The 23,035-nt window shown below is 40.9% G+C and overlaps 1 protein-coding gene across 7 annotated transcripts in view; it reads left to right on the plus strand.

The window, feature by feature from the left end:
* Positions 1-23,035, plus strand: part of LDAH (lipid droplet associated hydrolase) — a 176,573-nt gene that overhangs the window by 46,517 nt on the left and 107,021 nt on the right. For 5 of the 7 annotated variants that reach the window (XM_043542205.1, XM_037893994.2, XM_037893992.2 and 2 more), the window contains one exon: positions 4,596-4,730. The exons of 1 other annotated variant lie outside the window; for it this stretch is intronic. In XM_043542205.1, coding sequence (XP_043398140.1) covers positions 4,596-4,730 — 135 coding nt within the window. Of the gene's footprint in view, positions 1-4,595; positions 4,731-22,055; positions 22,121-23,035 lie in introns of those variants that run through there. One more of the 7 variants, XM_037893998.2, reaches the window with a different exon arrangement.

Below are 23,035 nucleotides of genomic sequence, written 5' to 3' on the forward strand. Positions count from 1 at the left end.
TGAGTGGAATTCTCTGGTCTGTTTTATTTAGAAGGTCAGATTAGATGATCGAATAGTTCCTTCTGGCCATAAATCCTGTGAAACTGTGAGTTTATTACCATTCACCCAGCTTTTGTGCCATCTGCAGACTTTATCAATGGTTTTGTTTTCTTCCAGGTCACTAATAAAAATGTTCAATAGCGCAGGACCAAGAACTCATCCCTGCAGGACCCCACTGGAAACACCCATTAGATGATGATTCCCCATTTTCAATTACATTCTGAGATCTATCAGTTAGCCAGCTCTTTATTCATTTGATGTGTGTCAATTTTATATCATTCTATTTATTAATCAAAATGCCGTGCTGTACCCAATCAAACACCTTACGGAAGTCTAAGTATTCCCATGAACAGGGTTACCTTTATCAATCAAACTTGTATTCTAATCCAAGAAAACAAAATCAAAATATTTGTTTCTGTTGTGTTCACTCCTTATCAATAATTGATTTGATATTTTTGAAAATATAAAAACCATAACAAAGAAAGCACAGTTGGGGACATCTGCTTAATATGTACTTCTTCGTATTGATTAATCTTTGGAACTTGAAACTGTTACCATACATGAATGATTCAGTTGCCCTGAGGTGGCTGAGAAATGATGTGTTGCTCAAATAAACTTGAGTACCCTGCAAAGGGTGAAAGTTGATACAGCATATTGCATTCACTCAGGGTTTCCATTTTTCAACAGTTACTTGCTGAGATAAAGAAATCGAGATATGCTGCATGGTTTTTGTTTTGATGCTATTGGGAAATCTGTAGAGTGGACAAATGAGCAGTAGTGCATTGCTCCAGGGGCATTTACCATTGTGATAAACTTGGCAGTTCATGCCACAAGGTAGATACAATTTAAATTGTTTAATTAGATAATATTTTTGTTGCAACAGAAGAGCTCCTAAAACTACGCATTTTGGTCACAAACCAATGCACAGACTAAAACCCATTGTCTTTCATTGATATGATACTCCTGCCTAGGAAACATTTGTTACCTTGTAATTGTAATGCATGGAAATGCTTTGCTTAGATTCCCTTTGCACTAAAAACAACAACCCACCCCCTTGTCCCTAAGAAACCCTCCTTTATTGACAGACACCTTTTGTGTCTTTCAGACTGACCATGTAAAGCTGCTGAACATTATGCTGGCGTGTAGAAATGCAATAGGTAGTAAACTCCACTGGGCTTGGGGATTGCAAATGTTACCCTCAACTGGATGCTTAAATTTGTCTACAGCGCAGCTGGGAGTGTGCTTCCCAGTGTGGGTGGACAGACACATGTTAGCTCTGCTTGAGCTAGCACGCTAAATATAACTGTGTAGCTGGGGTATCATAGGTGGCAGCTGAGGCTAGCCATCTGAGTACAAGCCCACCCGGACCCCCTGGTTGTGCACTTGAGCAGCTAGCTCAAGTTACTGCATACCCTACCCCAGTTATACTGCTGTATTCAAGCATGCTAGCTTGAGCAGAGCTAGTGTGTCTCTATCTACCCATGCTCAGATTGTAGACATACCCTGTGTGAGTCCCAGCTGCATTGTAGACATACCCTGAGAAGCTTCCATTTTGCACTTCTAAGGCTTCGGCCTCGTGGCTTTTCGATGGTGGGTGAGGTGCTATACTCTGCTGTCAGTTTCACAGCTGCAAATCTGGAGTAACTCCATTGGAACTGAAAGCTCAATAAACAATTTGTTTATAACTGTTCTTCAGTTCGCTATGGAATTTCTCTACACTGCTTTTTGTTGGTTAAAACCTTGACATGCTATTGATTTCTCTCATTAAGAAGGTCACTTTGTGGCAACGGTTCTCATTTCTACCCTTTCAAGACATTTTTAAGTATCAGTAGCTGTTTTAATAATTGACTGCACAGTATTTCTTTTATCCTAAGCAGGTGCTTATAATGAGGGTTCGGCGTGGGGCGCAGTTGCCTGCTTTTTATGGATCTTATCTCTCTCTTCCCTGTCTAAAATAAACTTTAGGTAGCAACTCCATTTATCAGAGGATAGAAATCTCCTTTGTCTCAGAAAGGCATTAGTCACAGGTGCCGTGAGCTATATAGAGGATTTAACACAAAGCCTGACAAGTACCCTATAAACACTTCAAACTTTCACTATTCTTCAGCGGGTGACTGAAGCATGAGAATACTTTCATACTAGCTGCCCTAGTTGATGATGGGAGAGAATGTGTAAAAGCTCTGGACATTGTCAGATTTTTTTTTTTTCTCTTTGGTTGCTTTTGAGTTAATAAAGAAAATAGAAACTGGTTGAAAATGGATATTGGAAGCATTCAGAGAGGAAAATATCTGCTTTGAGGTTAACTGGATTCCTTGACCATAAAACACCTTAATGCATTGTATTTCAGAGTTGAAGTATAATGCAGGAACATTTCTCAGTGACCAGATACACTATATCTTTGGGTAGCTACTTTCATCTTCCATCTTGCTGAAAGACAGGCTTCCTTTTTTGTAACGTGAGTTCAAGATGTTTGTCAAGTGGTGCCTAGAGTCCTTTTCAATATCTTTCTACCTCTCTACATGAAGCATTTTTAAGGAGTGCTGTATAATTAAAGCATTTTTGTGGTATATATTTTTGCATCTGTTTTTATTTTCTCATAAATAATTGTTTCATCAAAAATCCAATTTTTTTTGTTTTATTTGACACGTACAATATAGCTCAGTTGTATAGAATCTAGACATTGAGAAATGGACACATTTTTAACTTTTCCTAATTAATTTTTTCCCAGGTGCTAATATAAACCTTGTAGTGCTCCTTTGATTATGTACACAATATTTTTATCTGTTTGCATTGTAATTTTGCTAATGAACATAATGGGCTTGAAATACAGAAAATAGTGTTGAGGGAAGTCTGGTTAGATCTGTACAGTTTAGTAACAATACACTTATTTTTAGAATAGTACTTCTATTAAACCTCAAACAGTCAGGCCTAGCACAAGCAATTAGCTTATAGATAAGTGAAGAAGAAAGTGCACATTCAACATATTTTCTAGAGAACACCTCTTTGCAGGGCACTGTATTTACAGTATAATACCTAAAGAATAAAAGGGCTAAAGTGAGAGATTTAAAATAAATGAAAATATGCAGCACAGAAAGAGAAGGAGGTGGAATAAACTTAGATGTGATCTACGCACAATTTTTGTACCTGTATAACTATTTTGCTTAGGGGTGTGGGTATTTTTATCAGAATAATTGGCACAACCCTTAGTGTGGACACCGTTATGCTGATATAAAGGAGCCATATACCAGGATAATTTCCCTTCTGGCGCCTTTATACTAGCATGACTGCATCTACGAAAATAGTGCTGTACTGGTATAACTGTACTGGTATAGTTACTGCTGTACAATTTTTGTGTGCAGAGGAGCTCCAAGTGGTGTTCTACGATAGCATCCACACTGTAAGTGCTACTGAAGGAAGATTTGCTGATACACACTTAATGTAATGGTGCACTCTGCGCCTTTTTAATGGGCCATATTCTGAATTCCTCAGTCAGTTTCCAAAGTCTGGGAGTTTAGCCTGAGAAATGGAATTAGTGAATGTTGAGTATGGGTTTCATGATATGTCCCTAAAAACAATAAATATTATGAATGGAATTCTCAAAGGCACCTCAGGGAGTTAGGCATCTAAATCACATTCAGTGTCAATGGGAGTTAGTCTCTTGGAGTATTTGAAAATACTAGCCTGTATTTTTTAAATAAATATTGGTGATAATTAAAAAAAATATATTGCAGTGCTTCATCTTGAAATACTCTTGAAAGCTGCTTCTAATTTGTAGGCATTGTGGTGCTGCATTGCCATCGTCATGCAGCTACATTCATCCAAATAGCATAACCCTTCGTGTGAAATGATTATGTTAATATAACACGAAGGTTGCAAAATTAATCACTGAAAAGGCAGGAAATACCAGAGTTGAGATTGCATGCACAACAGATTTCATACAATCTAATGAGCTGCCAGTGTGGACATGGTAGAAAAATTTCTCATTCTTTTGCTGGACCAAGCAGTACCTTCACATTCCCAATGTGACACAAATCAGCTTTTGAAGAGATAAAGGAATATTATGAAGTTTCAGAGAATGGAGTAGCAGAACCTCTAGTATTTACATCAGTGTGATATGGAGAAATCCTTGTGATATTTTCATTCTGCACTCATCAGTGGGTTTCCCCAGAGCTAACTTTATATTGTCATTGATATTTGTTAATACATAAGGTAGGTATAATTTATATGAGTTTTCAGACACAGTCAACAGAAATCAAGAGGACGGACAGGGAAAGCAGCTTGACCTTCAATGGAAAAAAGAGTTATTGCTTTCCATTTGGGTAGCAGTGCACTTTTCACTGTGGTTACTCTCAGCTTGTCAAGATACACAGTACCCAGGGTCAGTAGAATTGAAGCAGTTTGATACTGTAGTGAAAAAAGGTGTACATAAATGTAAAAATATCAGAGGTACGAGACATAAGAAGACACAACAAATGTTTGTTTCATACAGAACTGTGTTGTAGTTTGTCAGTTGTTGTAAGATCAACATGAACACGCTTGTGTGTTTCTCTTGTCAGGTAACCCAGGACTGGCAGGCTATTACAGGACCTTCATACGGGCATTATACCATGGACTAAACGGGCAATATCCAGTTTGGGTTGTGAGCCATGCTGGGCACTGCAAGCCCCCTAGTGGCATGGGAATGACAGAAGGTACTGTACTGTAATTTGTAATATACACAAATTTTACCATAGCAATGATTTGTCCTGCAAAACCTATGTTTGTTAATAATATCACTTAACACTTCCATGGTACTATTCATCTTTGGAATGCCCTCAGACATTCCCTCAGAACAATGTTGTGAGGGAGAAAGTACTGTGAGTGTTCTTATTATCATCTGTAGGCTCCTCTACATGAGAGAGTTGCTGTGGGTTCACTGGAACTGATTTTAACTGATTTTTAGCAGATTTATTTTGGTTTAGCATAAATCAATTAGGGATAGATTTAAGGTAATTGGAAATATTTTGGTCTTAAACCAAAATTAAAATGTCTATATGTTGATTTGCACCGGTGTAACTAGTTTTATCTTAAAACTGTTTTTAAATAGATCAGTGCAACCTCTGTGTGTAGACAAGACCTTTGTCTTATAGATGGAGGGAGGGGCCAGGGAGAAGGAGCACAATGACACAGTCCAAAGCCAGGGAAGTAGTGTGGCCATATCCAAAACCCAGGACAAGGGTTCCTGGCTTCCGGGCCTACATCCTGACCATTAAATGGTACTTCTCTGGTCTTAAATTACTTTCTTAACTCTTAGACAAACCTGAGCATTTGCTCTTTGCATTTACACCTACACGAAGCAGTTTTCAGGATAAGGGGGGCTTAAGGGCAGAAATGTTTAAGGTCACTTTCCTTACCATAGCATTTGCACCTGAGCTTTTGAGCCTTAGTATAAGGTTGAAAGTGAAATCTGAAATCTAATGGTGTTTTTGTCAAATTGCTACAAATCATTCTGGTCAAATGTCAAACTCTGAGGGAAACATTAACACTTTGGCCATGGGAGATGAGCAGTCCCCATGCTTCCAACTACTCGCCATACCATAATATATGTTAGGATCTGCACTTGCTGGTAAGTCTGCAGCACCATGGAGTTAATAAAAGCATAGAAAACTGTTGAGGGACAGCTACAGAAAAAAAATAATGAAACGATGCAAGGCTTTGGTGTAACTTTTTGTTTATTTTATTAGCAGCAGAAAGTTGAAGTCCTGTCAGTGTGAATTTAGAATTTATTTAAAAATATTCCTCAGGCAGCTTTTCAAACTAGTCTTGTAGGAAATCCAAAAATTTTAATAATTTTTAAAAATTTAGTATTACTAAACTGATTTCTTGAGTAGGGCAGCAAGCTACACTCTGTGATAACACGTTAAGAATTCAGTTAATTTCTTATTAACCCATGGGAAAATGCTAAACAGCTAGAAGTCCTCGAGTTATATCTCATTATCATAATAATAAATTGAGTGCAATTGGGGGAACAGATGTTGGTCAGTGTTGGGAGAAAGGAGGAGAAGAGGAAATAACAAAAAAGTAAATTTTGAGTTATTAGAAGCTGATCCCCTTTCCTGCATATGTTTATTGAACAAATGCAATGAACAAAAGCATGAATTAATTGTAAATGCTTTATCTGAAAACTGCAAACTAAAGCCTCAAAAGATGGAATAAGAAAAGAGGAAACCAGAATGAATCTCTAAAAAAATTATTTGTGAAGTGTATCTATGAGGTGCTGCAGTGTGAATAACCCACCAAAGTGCCTTAAAGAGTCAGCACAAGGAAAATGCAGTCAGATCACACCTGCAAGTGTATAGTGCAAAAATATAAAACACTCATGTTACACAGTACACTCATGTTACACAATACAGTTGAAAACTGAGGGAGGTGGGAAACCTCAGAAGAATGAAGTTTCCTATTCATTTGTCAGGATGCAAAAATAAAAGAAAAAAGTGTCTTCACTGCTATGTAACACACATCTGCAAACACATTCCTCTCTCAACACTAGGATATGGGTGACTTTTCCAGTTGATACTGAGTTTGACTTAAACATCCCTGCTATTTCTTCATTGTCTTCATTCAGTTTGCAGAAAACAATATTTTATATTAAGTTTTCTCTTTTCCAAAGGGGTCTAAAAGCCCATTACAAATTATGGGGCAAATCCTGACTTCCCATGTAAGGCTCAAGTAGCAAGGTGCCTTGTTTGACCCAGGGGAATGGAAGGCTCTCCGTAGACTGTGGGTCAAACTGGCTGCAGTCGCCTATATAGTGTCCAAATCTTCTCTGCCCCTCACAAAGAGGTTTGGCTGGTGGGTACAGGTGATGGACCCATTTTCTATGACCCTCCACCTCTCATGCCTCCTATGTCAGCCCCCAACATACATCCTGCAGCATTCTGGATGATAAAACCCCTGAGGAACACAAATCTGTAGGCACAGGGGGAAAGGATCCTGCTCTCTGTTGCTCATACTTATTGGGCCCTGAGTTTCTGGAGGGTGAAGTGCTAGAAACAGAATTTGAGGCTATGTGAATGCTGCAGGAGGATGGAAACCAGGTGGATAACTGGCACACTACACAACAATGGAGGAAAAGGAGAGTTTGCCCAAGAATACTGAGGCTCAGATCTTTTTCTTCCATGGACTCTTTCACGTCCCCAATAAGCACCAACATCCTGTGGTTTTATGGTCTCATTTGAAAGACCCACACAAAGAATTTCAGGAAACCCAATTTTAATAGTTGGGAAGGTTGAAGGGATAAACTGATTATGCTAGTAATTAAACCTATGATTCCAGAGTCTTTCAAATCTGAGCCTTAGGGCAGTAAAAAAAATATGTTCTTTCCAAAACCTCACGCATCCTCAGAAGAAAGGAGGCTCCATCCCCTTGTTGCTCCATGAGCCTTGGCCTTTTACATGTAGAGAACAGAGTATTTGTTGCCTTAGCGGTAAGAGATTATGGTCAGGCTGTATCCTCTTAAAGAATCTCAGAAAGGATCTAAGGCTGTATTTTGCTCTGTCGTCAGCTGTCTAATCTTTCTCCCCTTCATGGGGCAAGGCCCCATTCCGCAAGAGTGGAAGCAACATATATGATATTGCTTCAAGAAGTTCATCTACTTGATATCTTACATGTTTGTAAGACTATGCTTTGGTGTAAGATTCCTCCGCTGATGTATCCGTTGGAATGGTGGTCCTTCGTTCAGCTCTGCCGCTTGTGTCCTCAAACCCTCCTCCTACTTGAGCACTGCTTGTTGGTCACCCACAGGGACCAGTACTTGAAGAAGAAGAGACCTTATAGCAACTGAAGGTTCTTTGAGATGTGTGGTCCTTGTCTGTGTTCTGCTGTCTATCCTCCTTCCCCTCTGCTTTGGACCATCTTTTGGTTCGTGACCGAGAAGGAACTGAAGAGGCTGTCAGTCTGCCCCTTCCTGTATCTCCTAGGTTGGAGGCACAAGGTGAGTGAGGACGCATATGCGGACCACTGGACGCTGCTTTCAAAATTCTGTGGCTCCTGGCATGTAGAGCGCCTGCATATGCCCAATGGAATACAGATGGGGAGGCCACACATCTCGAAGAACCTCCGGTTACTATAAGGTAAGTAACTTTCTCTTCCCTTCTGTAAGTTTCATTCTCTGTGTTTGTTTTCCTAATAGTCTAAGGAGAGCTGAGGGATGCACTAGTATTCTGTACTTTTGAATAAGAGACACCGATGGTAACAAAATTGTTGTTAGCAGTGCATGTTGCTTAGCAATTTGATTGTGAATGGGATGTTAAATAACCCACCATTTGCTGCTGTGGCTTCATGTAAAGAAGTAATCATATGGCATCTGGTAAAGGAATTTTCTCCTGTCATCCTTGCCTCCTGATATGGATTGAAGCAAAGAGGCTTAGCACTCACCAATTTGCATGTTGCCCCCTGTTCGGAAGTAGATATGTTGAGTTTTAACTGATTTAAGTTATATGTTTCTGAACGTTGAGTTTATCAGCAGTTCAGTATTATAATTCTACTTTTAGCAACCAGCTGTGCATAAATTATTCATAATTTTGACCTTCACTTAGCCAAAAATCAGTCTTGCCCCTTAGTCAAAAAGAGTGGCTCATCTTCCGGCTCAACTGTTATAAAAATCCTTGTAGGCTGAACACTGCTGTGATTGTTCACTATATATAACACCTGATGCTGACGTGTTTAAAATTGCAAAAAGGAGAGCAGCTTATGAGCACTTTCTTGGACACTCTGTTTAAAAATCAACATAATCTATATATGCTGTATAAACGTTTGCAGAATCTTAAAGGTGTTGCTTTTTCCTTTGCAGTGCCTAATATTGACACTTTGACTCATAGTTTTCCTAATGGTTAATGTGCTTGAGTCAGTCACACAGATGCTACCTATGAACGGCTTCTTTTATAATGTCATAAACACTGACTACTTATTTATCCTGGCAGTTTTGTCTGCTACGTGAAATGTATTATGATTTTATTGGTGACTGCCTTTATGAGCTGTGAGTATTTGGACATCAGTTGGTTAATTTCAATTTAAAATACAGGTTTGTAAGAAATAAAGGGGGAAAAAGTATGAACCCAAACAGATCATAATTCCAATATAGCAATGTCTGCCTTTAATTTAAAATAAACAGTGAAAGTATACCCATAATTAGTTTATTTGTCCAATTTATAGGGCTTCTTTTAGCATGTCACTATTAAAAGGGATTTGCATTACTTTTCTTTGAGATTTCTGGTCACATGTTGATGAGAAATATAATCTTCTACAGCTCACAGAGTAACATGTTAGGCATTGAGAAAGTTTATTTAAACTACAAGTTAGTGCTTTTCCTATAAGAGGCTTTTAAAAATACATTGCAGCTCAGTGCCCTGGCTGTCAAAACAGAGGCTACTGCCTGAGAATGGATGTCAGTTTGTATTTTCATAGGGATTAAATAGGTGGGCCTTTGAGTTATTAGCAAGACTAAATGCGGGTAATGATGGTGTATAACTGGCATTTAGGGAGCAAATAGAGTAAAAATGTGCAGTGCTTGGTATATGGAAAATGTTTACTCTGAAAAGGAGCAGTGGGTAATTAAGAAAAGAATGGAGGGAAATGTTTCTCCAGGAAACAGTTAATTACTGAAAGAGAATAGTAGAGGTACTTTAGTGTAACTTTGTAAACAACATGTAATTATTTTCAAATAACTTCCTTTTAAAAAAATTCCAAAAATTCACCAGAGATGCAAATGGGGATTGCTTGAGGAATGAGGTACCACTGTGCATGAGTAAGTTGTGGCAGAAACTGGCTCTGTATTTATATCTTGAAATGTCCATGCTACTACCAAGAAATACAGTCTGATTCTGATTGCAGAACATTGTAACTCAGGAGCATCTCCATAGTGTAAAAGCTATTTGAGATGACAGTCTGGCTTAAAATAGTCTTTGCAGTCAAATTCCTCCTCCATTATTTTTCTTCAAATGAACTCATATTGTTTGGAAAATGAGAGATGAATTCATTTATTTAGAAATTGAATGCATGCCGTCTTAAGTAGTTTAGTGGTCTTTTGTGATAATTACCATCCCCATTTTACAGGCGAGGATCTGGGGCACTGAGTCCTGCCCAAGGTCACACTGGACATCTGTGGAAGAGCTGGGAATTGAACCAGATCTCAAGATTCCCAACCCACTGCCTCTGCCACAGAACATCCTTTCTCCTGCATGCAAAGTGCCCATAGTGCTACATAAGTAATAACAAAAGGTGCAGACAGTATCAGGGTTGGTAGGAAAAAAAGTCTCTTCTAAACCATTCAAACGAAGTGCTTGTTCATTCTTTTGAAACACTCCACTGCTTGGATTTTAACTCTGTCTTTATCTCCAGATACATTTGTATAAATAAACTAGACACACATAAGCAGCCATGCATTACAATTACGTTCCACAAAGGTTTTTGATGACTCAATCAACAATAAGGATTACAGTGTCCCAGGCCAGAATATGAATAAAAATCCACTGTTTCTTCCTCAAAAAACCCTAAATGAAATTGTCTTCTACAGATACTTTTCTATGTTGCATTATAAGGTCAGAAAACTTCTATTTGAATTTTAAATTTTTAGCTTTTTATTATTGGTTTGTTAATTTATGGTAGTACCCATACTGTGTTAGGCGCTATAGAAATATAAAGTAAGTTATGATCCCTGCCTTAACGAGTTTATAATCTAAGACATAAAGTAGACAAGATGGACAGGTGGTACACCAAGGAGGTAAAATGGGCAAAATGGTTATTGGTGAAACAATGTCTAATAACATAATGGTTTTATATATAGGCTATCTCCAGTCAACTATTCTATTGAAAGATGAAGCTAGGCAAATTCAGACTACAAATAATGTTTATTTTTAACAGAGTGTAATTAACTATTAGAACAATTTATCTAAAGATGTGCTGTATTATCTATCACTAGATATCTATGAATCAAGACTGATTGACTTTCTAAATGATAGGCTCTAATTCATCCAGATGTTATGGGTGAAATTCTTGATACAGGAATTACTAGATGAAATTCTATGGCCTCTGTTATGCAGGAACACAGAGGAAAATGATCATGATGGTTCCTTCTGGCCTTACAATCTATGAAGTCCTGATCAGGCAGTTAATTTCGTTTAGACATCATGGTGGAAGAGAGTATTCACAAGCATGTTAAGGGCTGAGCCAAAGCCCTTGAAGGTTACTAGAAATCTCTTCATTGATTTCAGTGGGCTTTGGGTCAGGCCCTTAATACAGAGAGGGTAGTGGTTGTGCAACACATTCGGAAAGTAGGTTGCATGCTTAAGTGGCAGCATAGAAGAGGCCCCAGGAAAGGGTAGTGGGAGAAGCAGACAAACAGCAGGTGAAGGTACGGAGAGCTTCAGGTTACATCATCCAAAATGGTAATGTTCTTATCAGTGTAAAACATTGATGGTGAAATGGCTATGTATGTTCTCTCTCACTCTGTGGGGACATTTGGAAACTCTATGCTATGTTGTTTCTTTGGTTAATTGCCTCTTGGCTCTGTTTTAGGATTTACTACCTGACAAAATGGAGTTTATGGTTTCATTTGCAAATCCTCTCTGTGTAACTAACAAATCCTCTCTGTGTAACTAACATTGGGACAGATTCTGCCTTTGGTTACAATTATATAAATCCAGATTAACCCTAAATGAAGTCAACAGAGTTACTCTGGATTTACACTAGAGTAAATTGGGGCAGAATCTGGCCTATTGTGTAATATGTTGGATCATTGTTTGTCTGCCAGATGACACAATATGAGGGTCTGCATGAATGCCAGAGAAGGGCCATTCATTTGTATAATCCTATGATTAACTATTCCGCTAGGAAAGTGGCTAAAATAGTAGTCTGAAGAAGACAAGGAACACTGTGTGCTATAATAAGAGGGTTGCATGTTATTTTAGGACAGTGATTCTCGAACTGTGGTCTGTGGGCCACTGGTGGTTCCCAGGCACTTGCTGGTGGTCTGTGGTAGATCAGGCAGTGTTGGCTCTCACACTTGTTTCTACTTGCTGAGATGTAGTAATGATAGCTAAGAATACATGCAGTACTTTTCTAATAATATTTTTGTGTGTGTAAGCAATTACCATGGTGGTCACTGTGCCACCGCTAATGGGATTGTGGCCTGCGCAATAGCAAATGTTAAGGGAAGTAATCCAATGGAAATGTCATATTACAGGGAAATCTAAATGGTAACTCAGTTGTAATACGAACTGACTGACTTCACTCTCATTATTGTCTCCGTATAAGCAACAAGGAGGGAGTTTATGTAAAAGTGTATGAAGTCAGAGTACATTGGCGACCTTATGGTTTTTGACTTATTTGGAAGCATGTCAAATGTTTTTAATGCTTGCTTGTTTTGAAAAGTACTTTATGCCATCTCTTTGGGGTAACTGGGAGCTATTGACAAATTGTGGGTCCAGTGTTGAAATAAGTCAGCTCCAGGTTTCTGTCTATGGCATTTTTCTAGACAGCTCCTGAAAATTTAGTGACTCCCCTCCTGTGCTTCAGCAAAGAGTATATTTGAGATGTTGGATAGCAAGTGTAGTATTAAAAACACATGGCCAGATTCAAAGGCTAAATATAAGGTGGTAGGTAGATGTAAAAGAGTTTTAGGTGGATGATTTGCGTACATAGTGGGCAGAAGACAGGGAAGTAGCAGAAGAAGCAACTAAAGAGTGTAAAATTGTAAGGCCTTGTGTACACTACACTGTTTTGTCAACAAAAGTCAGCTTTCATCAACAAAACAGTGGAGGTGTACACACTGAAATGTTCCTCCCAGCCATGTAACTCCCTGCTAAGCCGACATCATAAAACCACCTCGATGAGCGGCATAGAGCTTTTTGTAGTTAGAGTGACGCAGCATCAGTGTAGATGCTGCGCTTAGTTATGTCGCCCTAATCGGTCTCCAGGAGGTGTATCCCACAATGCCCATTGTGACTGCTCTGGTCAGCAGTTTGAACTCTGCTGCCCTGAAGATACACAGGGATGTGTCCCTCCCCCGTTTAAAGGCCTTGGAATTCCTCTTCCTGTTTGCTTGGTGTGCACAATTCTCATAGCATCTCCCCAGCTGACCATGCTGGCTTTCTGCAGCAGATGCTCTCCTGCGTAGAGCATACCCCAGCTGTTGGATCTGCTGAGTCTATGGGGAGAGGAGGCTGTGCAGTCACATTTCGTTCGAGCTGTAGGAAATTTGATGCCTACAGGCTGATTGCTCGTGCCATGCAGGAGATGGGACATGAGAGGGACGCGCAGCAGTGCCGTGCTAAGATCAAGGAGCTGAAGCTGCTGTACCAGAAGGCAAGGGAGGCCAACCACCACTGTGATGCAGCGCAGAAGACATACCGCTTCTATAAGAAGCTGGATGCCATCCTCGGCAGTGACCCCACCTCCACCCCCAAGAGCCCTGTGGATACTTCAGGGGGACTGGAGGCAGTGACCAGCAGACTCAACCCCCTGATGACGAAGTGGTGGATGAAAGTGAAGCTGGAGGACAATGTGGAGCAAACGGCAGGGTCATCAGTTATTTCCTGTGCATTACCAAGAGTCACATCCTTCATAGCAGGAGGCAATTAATGGCCCTGCACATTTGCATCATCGCAACCCCCACGGTGAACTTTTCCACCCCAAACTGATTTGTGACTGACCGGCGGCAGTGTGGAGTTGCCAGTTTCCACACGCCAATCGCGACTCGCTTTTCAGCAGTGACGGCAGCTGTTATTCTGGTGTCCTTGTGCAGCAGTGCTGGGTCGAGCTCAGCACACAGCTCCATGAAGGTGGATTTGTGCATCTGAAAGTTTTGCAGCTACTGCTCGTCATCCCATACCTGCATCACGATGCAGTCCAACCGTTCAGTGCTTGTTTCCCTAGCCCAGTACCAACAGTCCACTGTGGCAAGCTGCTCCGTGAATGCCAGCAGTAATCTTGAATTATTTGTTTCCATGGTACACAATCTTGAATTATTTGTTTCCATTCACACTCTTGTTTCACAGCTCATGAAGTACTGCAGGACCAGCCACGTTGTGTTCATAGCGCTTATCACCAGACTGGTCAGCAGCTCAGGATCCATGCTGTCAGGCAGAGATGGTGGGCGCATAGTTCACAAGGACAGTTGGAAAATGACACAAAACGAAGTAGGAAGCCTGTGGAGTGATGGGATGGGAAGAACTGCATCACAGGACAGCGAGCACGTCTCTATGATTTACTGCGACACAGGGTGTTGAGTTGCACTGAGGGGTAGCTACCCACAATGCAACACTCTCTCTCTCTCGATGCTAGAGCACCAACTGTGGACTCTGTCCACCAACACAAGGAGCGTTGTGTGGACGTACACAACTAATGTTACTAAAGCATCTTCTGATTTTCAACATAACTTAAGTCAACTTAACTCTGTAGTGTAGACATGGCCTGAGTTAAACTACAGTGCCTGACACACACACTTAATTTATGCCTATTTACAACAACTTCTGCCCCCTCGCATACAAATTACATCAGTTGAGACCCAGATAGACTCCCTTACACCAAGATATATATCTGCAACTTAATTTATTGCTCAATTTAGCCTGCAAAATTTGTCCCCCGAGTTTATATTAGGACAGTTTTTTCTTTTCTGATGTTGGTCATCATGAAAGCTGCTTATTCTTAGAATTGTGAGTAGCATCGTGTACAAAGAAATGCAGTCAGGACCCAATTCTTGAATATTGGCATCTTTTGGCTATGTTAAAGAAAGAACCAAATCATGAACCTGTTATCCAGGCAGAGTTAGGCAGGCTTCATTTGTAAGCATGGATTTTAAATATCGGTAGACGCTGAGCTTCCTGTTTATGTAGCTAGCTACTGCAAGTGATGATTCACTTTGAGCCCCTCACATAGGATTCCTCACCAGTGAGCTATCCCACATCAATGCCTGTGCAGAGGAACTGGTTGTTTTCTCAGGACAGGGCAGGAACTGCTTCAACACAGACTAGTCATGCTGCCTATCTTGATGCTGCAATCTCTGTTGCTCAAAAAGCGTGTACATCTCAGCCTTTTGAGGACTGTTTAAATCCTAAATGTACATCATGAATCATTAGTATTGATATAAATGTTGACATTTTTGTCATTGCTTGGCAATACTTATATTTCACTTTATGGTTTTATTACTGGATGCTTATTTTGGGGAAACAAATGTACATTTCATTTTATGGACCCACTGGAATGTATTAAATTGAAATATGTGAAAAGCAAATAGCCCTAGAGATGCTACAGTGTTTTATTTACTGTGACAATTTTTTTTCTTTTGAGCTGCATGCAGTAAATTATTATTAAAGGCCCTGATTGAGCAAGATACTTAAGCGCATGCTGAACTATAATCGTGTGAGTAGACCTAAAGGTGATTCCTGGCACTCAATTAAAGTCAATGGCAAAACTCCCATTGACTTCCACAGGACCCCTTAGATGCTTAAAGCTAGGCAAGTGCTCAAGAACCTTGCTCAATCATGGTCAAAATGAATGAAATAGAATTTTGCAGCATGCATTAAGGAAATGTGTATCTACATTTTCCTGTTTATTTTCTTAGCATCCCATCCAAACATTTAGTAACTTTAATGATAAAGCCAGATCTTACAATGTTGTGTGTGCAGTTATTTACTTACTTGAATTGAAAGGCTACAGACTTGATTCAGATATTATTTGATATTCCGTGGACTTCAGTGGAGTTATGCCCAATTTGTACTGGTGTGAGAAAAGAATCTGACTGTCTTCACTTGTATTGTTGCCATGTGAAAGATAGTTTCTTTGCATTCTTGAGCTGTCTATGTCAAGGTTTTCTACAGTGTCCATCACCATAGTATCTTAGGGCTTATTTCTTAAAGAACGTCCACTGGTACATTTCTAATTCATTATTCAATGTTTCACTAATACTTTTTGTTAAAATAAACCTGCACTATTCATCCCAAATTACAAATGAGCTTAGTATGTTTATATTTTTAAAGAATTGTTTGAAAGTGACAATTGCTGGATCCCTAAAATATTCTTTTAGATTCTTGTGTAGAAAATAAGAGGCATGTTAAAATTTGTTGATATCCACCCATTGCGGAGTTTAAAACCCTTCACTGACTGCATTCCACGGAGCTTTGGAGCTAAGTTTTAGGATTGTTTATGGATTGTTTTCAGCCTTTCACCCCATGACAGAGGTATGTTCTCCAGCTGATACCATCATCTTTAATTAGATGCAGATGGCTCTTTGCACACACGCAAAACAGTTTGAACCCTAAGGAACCCCATGAAAAGGTAACATTTGTGTCTGTGGTGTCCTGCCTTAGAAAATATGCCTCAATTCACTGAGTTGAGCAACAGTGTGATGTTTCAGTATATTTTGTTTGTGCCTTTACTGTCTTCTTGTTGTTTGTAAATGGATTAAGGATGAAATTTGGTTTAAATATAGTAAACAAGAGATTGGGGTTGGTGAGAAACCATGTTGTTTCATTTTGATTTTGAGGACTTTCTACCAGAAATCCAAGGCAATTTGTACAATATATTTTCCATCTGTAAGCAGAATGAGCTTGGACTATCCCCATTACTCCGAATCATTCCATGTGCCTGAAATACACTGCTTGTGTTATGACTGTTGGCTCTTCATTCTCTACACAGGCTAGGTTTAAGATAAGAATCATTCACCAAGAACTCTAACTTATTAGCGTAAAGTTTCCACTTCGTGACTAGGACATTTAGAATTTTTTTTCCTGTTACCTGGTAGGTTGGCACTGGGAGTAAATAATGTTATAGAGCCTTGATGGCATCAGTTCAACGACTGCTAATGGTGGTTTTCTTTGTATTCCACCTGATCGATGGTGTCAAGAACCATTACAATATGAATTTTGGAAATCTCCATCTGTTAGTGCAAGAAACATTGCTTGATCTAATTGTTTGTTGGTAGTTATGTCTATGAATATAAATCCATAACCTGTTTGGGGTGTATGCGCATGTGTGTTGGGGGTCGTGGAGTTGCAAATTAAATTCAAATGTGGACCAATGCAAAGCAAAGCACGCTGGAAGGAGTAACTCCGAGTAACAGAGAATTTATCGCATCCCTTGGTCGTCTCTTCCAATTATTAATTACTCTTACTACTAAAAACTAATCAGATAAACTACGAAAGGGGATTCCTTTGGAGCAGAGTTGTGACATATTGGCAGCAGGGCTGCTGTCAGAGGATGCAGGAAGACAAATGGAAACCATGTCCCAGGCTCAAACTGAGCAGGTTGATATTGTTGCTGTTCTGCCTGGGCTTTTTTTTTTTTTCTGATGCTTGACAGAGTGACTAACATGCCTGAAGTTACTTGCTTATGTGCTTTGCTGAATCAGGGCTTCGGATTACATAAAGTTTTTAAGGCGTACACTTCAGTTGTGCATTAGAGCCTATAATCTGAGCCTATCATCTGTTGTGGTACTGCATGATCAGAAAAAAACCCAGAGCTTGACTTCCGGGGTCAGATAACTTTGCATGACTGGCATTTAACAAACGAACATCCATTACATGCATAGCAAATTGAATCTGGAAATGCCATTATTCTAGCCACTTTTCATAGTGAAACTGTACTTCAGAAGTGTTTCTGTTGAAGCTATGTTGTCTGTCTCCACAAACATCTCGATAACGTGCAGAGAGTTTGGAGATGGAAGAAGGACATTGCAGTGGTTAGAGCACTAGGCGGAGACATGGGAAACAAGCCTTCATTTATTTGCTCTGGCGCTAACTTCCTGTGTGACTATCGGCAAGTTACTTAGCCTTTCTGTGCGTTGGTGTCCCCGCCCAGGAAAATGGGGATCACAGCACTTCCCTACCTCAGAGAGATACTGTGAGGATACGTTATGTTGCCCTGGCAATGAGTGATGAGGAATCACCCCCAAAAGGTGGCGGCGGAGAAGACATGTAGTCCCAAGGCTGGGAGGATCGCAGCCACCACTCCCAGGTGGAAACGTAGGGTAGTGGTGGTTGGTGACCATTTTCGGAGGCAGATGGAGACACCCATCTGTCAGCCTGACATGGCATCCTGGGAGGTATACTCCCTGCCAGGGGCCCGTATCTGAGATCTTATGGTGGAGTTGTCGATGATCATCTGGCCCTCTGACTTTTACCCTGTGCTACTCATCCATGTGGGCACTAATGATACTCTGAGGTGTGACCCTCAGCAGATCAGAAATGACTACAGGGCTCTGGGAGTAAGGGTGAGGGAATTGGGAGCGCAGGTGGTGTTCTCTTCGATCCTTTCAGTCAATGGTAGGGCCCAGTCAGAGACAGATGCATCCTGGAGGTGAATACCTGGCTGCGAGGATGGTGTCACCAGGAGGGCTTTAGCTTCCTTAACCACGAGATGCTGTTCTGGGAGGAAGGACTGTTAAGCAGAGATGGGGTCCATCAAGGAAGGGAAGGACCATAAAGACAAATGCAAAGTATTCCACTTAGGAAGGAACAATCAGTTGCACACCACATACATAATGGTAAATGACTACCTAGGAAGGAGTACTGAAGAGAGGGGTCTGGGGGTCATAGTAGATCACAGCTAATCATGAGTCAACAGTGTAACACTGTTGCAAAAAAAAGCAAACATCATTCTGGGATGTATTAGCAGGAATGTTGTAAGCAAGACACAAGAAGTAATTCGGCTCTATTCTGCACTGATTAAGCCTCAACTGGAGTATTATGTACAGTTCTGGGAGCCACATTTCAGGAAAGATGTAGAAAAATTGAAGAAAGTCCAGAGAAGCGCAACAAAAATGATTAAAAGTCTAGAAAACATGACCTATGAGGGAAGATTGAAAAAATTGGGTGTTTAGTCTGGAGAAGTGAAGACCGAGAGGGCACATGTTAACAGTTTTCAAGTACATAAAAAGTTGTTACAAGGAGGAGGGAGAAATATTGTTCTCTTTAACCTCTGAGGGTAGGAGAAGAAGCAATGGGCTTAAATAGCAGCAGGGGTGATTTAGGTTGGACACTAGGAAAAACTTCCTAACTCTCAGGGTGGTTAAGCACTATAATAAATTGTCAGGGATGGTCTAGATAATAGTTAGTCCTGCCATGAGACTGGACTAAAAGACCTCTCAAGGTCTCTTCCAGTGCTATGATTAATGTACTAGAAGCACCTCAGAATCTTTAAAGATTGTGAGGTGCTCATATGCTACGGCAAGGGTCAGCAACCTTTCAGATGTGGTGTGCCGAGTCTTCATTTATTCACTCGAATTTAGGGTTTCACGTGCCAGTAATACATTTTAACGTTTTTAGAAGGTCTCTCTCTATAAGTCTATATTATGTAACTAAACTATTGTCGTATGTAAAGTAAACAAGGTTTTAAAAATGTTTAAGAAGCTTCATTTAAAATTAAATTAAAATGCAGATCTTATCAATTTCGTGCTGTGGTTCTTAACCTGGGGTGCACGTACCGCTTGGGGGTGTGAGATGCCCTTTCTGGGGGTGCGAGACATGCGAGATTTTTTTAGAAGGTAAATCATTGAAAACACAAATTAAGCACAGGGACATAAGTACAATTACTTTGTTTCATCAAACCTATGTGTTAACATTCTACATTTTTTAATGATCGCTGTAATATACAAACAAAGTTTTCAAGTTTTTAAGCTAATTGTAGTGTGATTTTTGATAAGGGGTGAGAGAACATATTTTGAGAACTCCAGACCATCAGCGGGCTGAGCGGGGCCAGGTGTAGTGTATTAAATTGCTCCCCATAGGAATGTGCTACTTACGGCTGCCAGTCCTGATGCTCTGAGTGGCATGGTAAGGGGACAGGGAACAGGGGTGGTTGGATAGGCGTGGGAGTTCTGAGGGGCCTGTCAGGGGTGTGGATAGGAGTTGGGACAGGGAGCAGAGGGGCTTGGATGGGGGAGTGGGGCCTGGGGGGGGTGGATGGGGGGTCCCAGGAGGGGGCTGTCAGGAGACAAGGAGCGGGGGGGGGGGGGGGGGTTGAATGGGTGGAGGGTTCTGAGGGGGGCAGTCAGGGGGCAGGGGGTCCCGGGGAGGGGGCGGTCAGGGTACAAGGAGTAGGGGGAGGGTGGTTGGATGGGTCAGGAGTTATGAGGGGGGCAGTCAGGGAGCGGGAAGTGGCCAGCTGTTTGGGGAGGCACAGCCTTCCCTACCCCTGTGTAGGAAATTAAATTTCTCCCCGTAGGAATGTGCTACTTATGGCTGCCAGTGCTGGTGCTCCACAAGTAGCACATTCCTACGGGGAGAAATTCAATACACTACACCGGCGGACAGAACCCCAGACTGGCAGCGGGCCGAGCGGTTCAGTCTGCCGCCGGTCTGGGGTTCCGTCCGCCGGCTCCTGCCAGCCAGGGTCCTGGCCACCGGCCCCGCTCAGCCCGCTGCTGGGCCGGGGTTCCGTTCACCCAGGCCGGCAGCGGGCTGAGCTGGGGTGGCGGCCAGGACCCCGGCTGGCAGCAACATGCCAGTAAAAATCGGCTTGCGTGCCGCAGGTTGCCGACCCCTGTGCTACAGAATTGGGGGCTGGGGGTGTCAGCTAAATGGGAGGCATTTTCAAAGGTGCCTAATTTTTTGCTCCCAGTGAAGCAATGGTAAAACGCCCAGTTAGTTGGGCCTATGCTGAGCCCTTTTGAAAATCCTACCCGAAACTTTACCTGTTTAAAATTGCAGACAACTGAATAGCGGACTTAATTGAATTTTTAAAGTAGCTGTGAAAGCCCTGAAGTGATGTAAATGAAACTAAGCGTAGCTAACTAGCTACTTTAATACAGTTAGTATGGTACCTAATTTAGTTAAGTATATGTTTAATTCCTTTAAATACTAATCTTGGACAATATTATATTAATAAAATCATACAGAAAAAAGGCTAGTGGTATAGTTCCCTCATTCATCTACATGTATGTGGTATTTAGACACTAGTTTGATAATCCTATCTTTTAAGAAGATGCCTCCAGTAATAATAATGGATCATGCAAAAATTACTTAGTTATACAGTATTGTATCAGTTCCTTTTTTATCAGGGGACCATCACCTGCCCTTGCAGGTGATGCATTTTCCCCCTCTCTCTTTGCTATTATTCAGTACTGGTGGGATGGGAACAGAGTCTCTAAATGCTATAGCTCAGATCCTCAGCTCATGTAAACTGATGTTGACACAGAGCGCAGCGTGTCAGACAGCTGGGACTCCCTGATTCCTGGCCACTGCTCCCCTAAGGTGCCTGCTCTAATGCTCACTGTTGGCATAAGTGGCACAAAGTGAATTGAGCAGACTACTGAATCTGGCTCTCAGGGTCCAATCTCCCCCAGTCTCTGCTTTATATTTTGTGTAGTCATTGATACTTGTGCAAAGTGAGTGGAACAACCCCTGTTTTGATTTGGTAGCATTTTACACTCACTTTGTGCTCATTTTGCAGGGTTTAAATGGCTACACATATTGCAAGGCAGTGGAGAATTGGAGTCTGTGGGTGAAATCCTGGCTCCCTCAAAATCGAAGTCAGAATTCCAATTTACATCAGTGGGGCTCGGGTTCCACCCTGTAACTTATTTAAATAATGTAAGCTTATTTATTGGTGTTTTATCAGCCTTCTGTTTATGCCATTTAAAACAAGGAAGCATTCCAACCTTCAAATTAGTATGTAGCTTTGGGAAACAGAGCAATTTATGTTAACAATCAGGACAGTGCAATATACATTCTTCTACTGCCAATAGTTTTAAAATAAGGTAGCAGTGTAATTGAGAAGATTGCCATCCTGTTACCAAGAATTCCGTTCTTCTTTCATCATTCATGGAGAAAGAGCTGGTGGCTTTCAAGTGTCTGCAAAGATTCTTAGTCCTCTATCTGAGCTATAATGCTGCAGGTATGGCAATGCGCCAAAGACATTAGGATGGATTTATTTTTCTTGGAATTCTGCATTATGGCTGAAAGAGAGACCTAAGTGCTACTGTTGCAAAGTTGATCTTTTGTTATACTTAAATAAAGGCTTATTTTTGTTTTCATTCTACCCAGGTGAGGTGTGCTACACAGAGCTCAGTTGAATTCACCTATGAATCACAAGCTGTAAATCTGAACAGGTTTGTGTTTTGTGCAAATGCAGACTGTTTTATTCATTCACATAAGCACACACTTCCATGGTCATGGTTCACTGCAAACTCCTAGGCATTCCCTGTGGTCTTGCAGAATCACAGTCTATTATATAGACAGAGCATTACTGACTCGGATCTTTGTAGTCCATGTCACGGGTCCAAAGATGAGTATAGTGTTAGAGTTCTATGAAACACTAATAAAAGAGAGGTGTCAGCAGTAGCTATGCTGGCCTTGAATCAACTTCCTCTCAGTCCGTTGCTAGTTTCCTGTCTGTCTTGTTTAAAGTTCAAATTCTGTGTCTTCCCTTTATAGGCACTGCACAGTTCAGCTCTACCTGAATCTCCTCTCCTTCATCCCTGCCTTTACCCCTGTGCTCTTATCTTCTCACAGTGTTGCTGTCCTTGCCGCCTTTTCCCATTCTCTCCATGACTCCTTTTATTCCACTCCCTTGTGGTGGAGACTCGTCTTTTTTCTCACCTCTCCTGCTGTCTTGTTTTCCTCATTCAAATCCAACCTGCATACCCACACCTTTCACTTTGCTTTCTGCTCTTGGGCTCTCTACCCCTCTTCCCTATTTCCATCTATTCAAACGTATCAAAGCTTATAAGCTTTGTTCTTTATGGTCAGATTCTGCTAATCGTGTTTATGTTTGCCTAGTACCTTATTGACTGAGTTACCCCATTGACTCTGTCCTGAGTAATGCCACTCATGTTACTTTTTTTTTGTTTTAACCTTTATCCGATTACCCGCCTCTTTCCTTTATGTGTTGTCATCATATACTGTCTGCCTAATTTAGATTACAAATCCCTTGGGTGCAGGGATAGCCTCGGTTTTATAAAAACAGTGCACAAAGTATTAGAATTAATAATAGCTCTTGGATGGAAGTCACTATGGAAATACAG

The sequence above is a fragment of the Chelonia mydas genome, chromosome 3 (assembly GCF_015237465.2).
Source record: "Chelonia mydas isolate rCheMyd1 chromosome 3, rCheMyd1.pri.v2, whole genome shotgun sequence".
Taxonomy (NCBI): Eukaryota; Metazoa; Chordata; order Testudines; family Cheloniidae; genus Chelonia; species Chelonia mydas.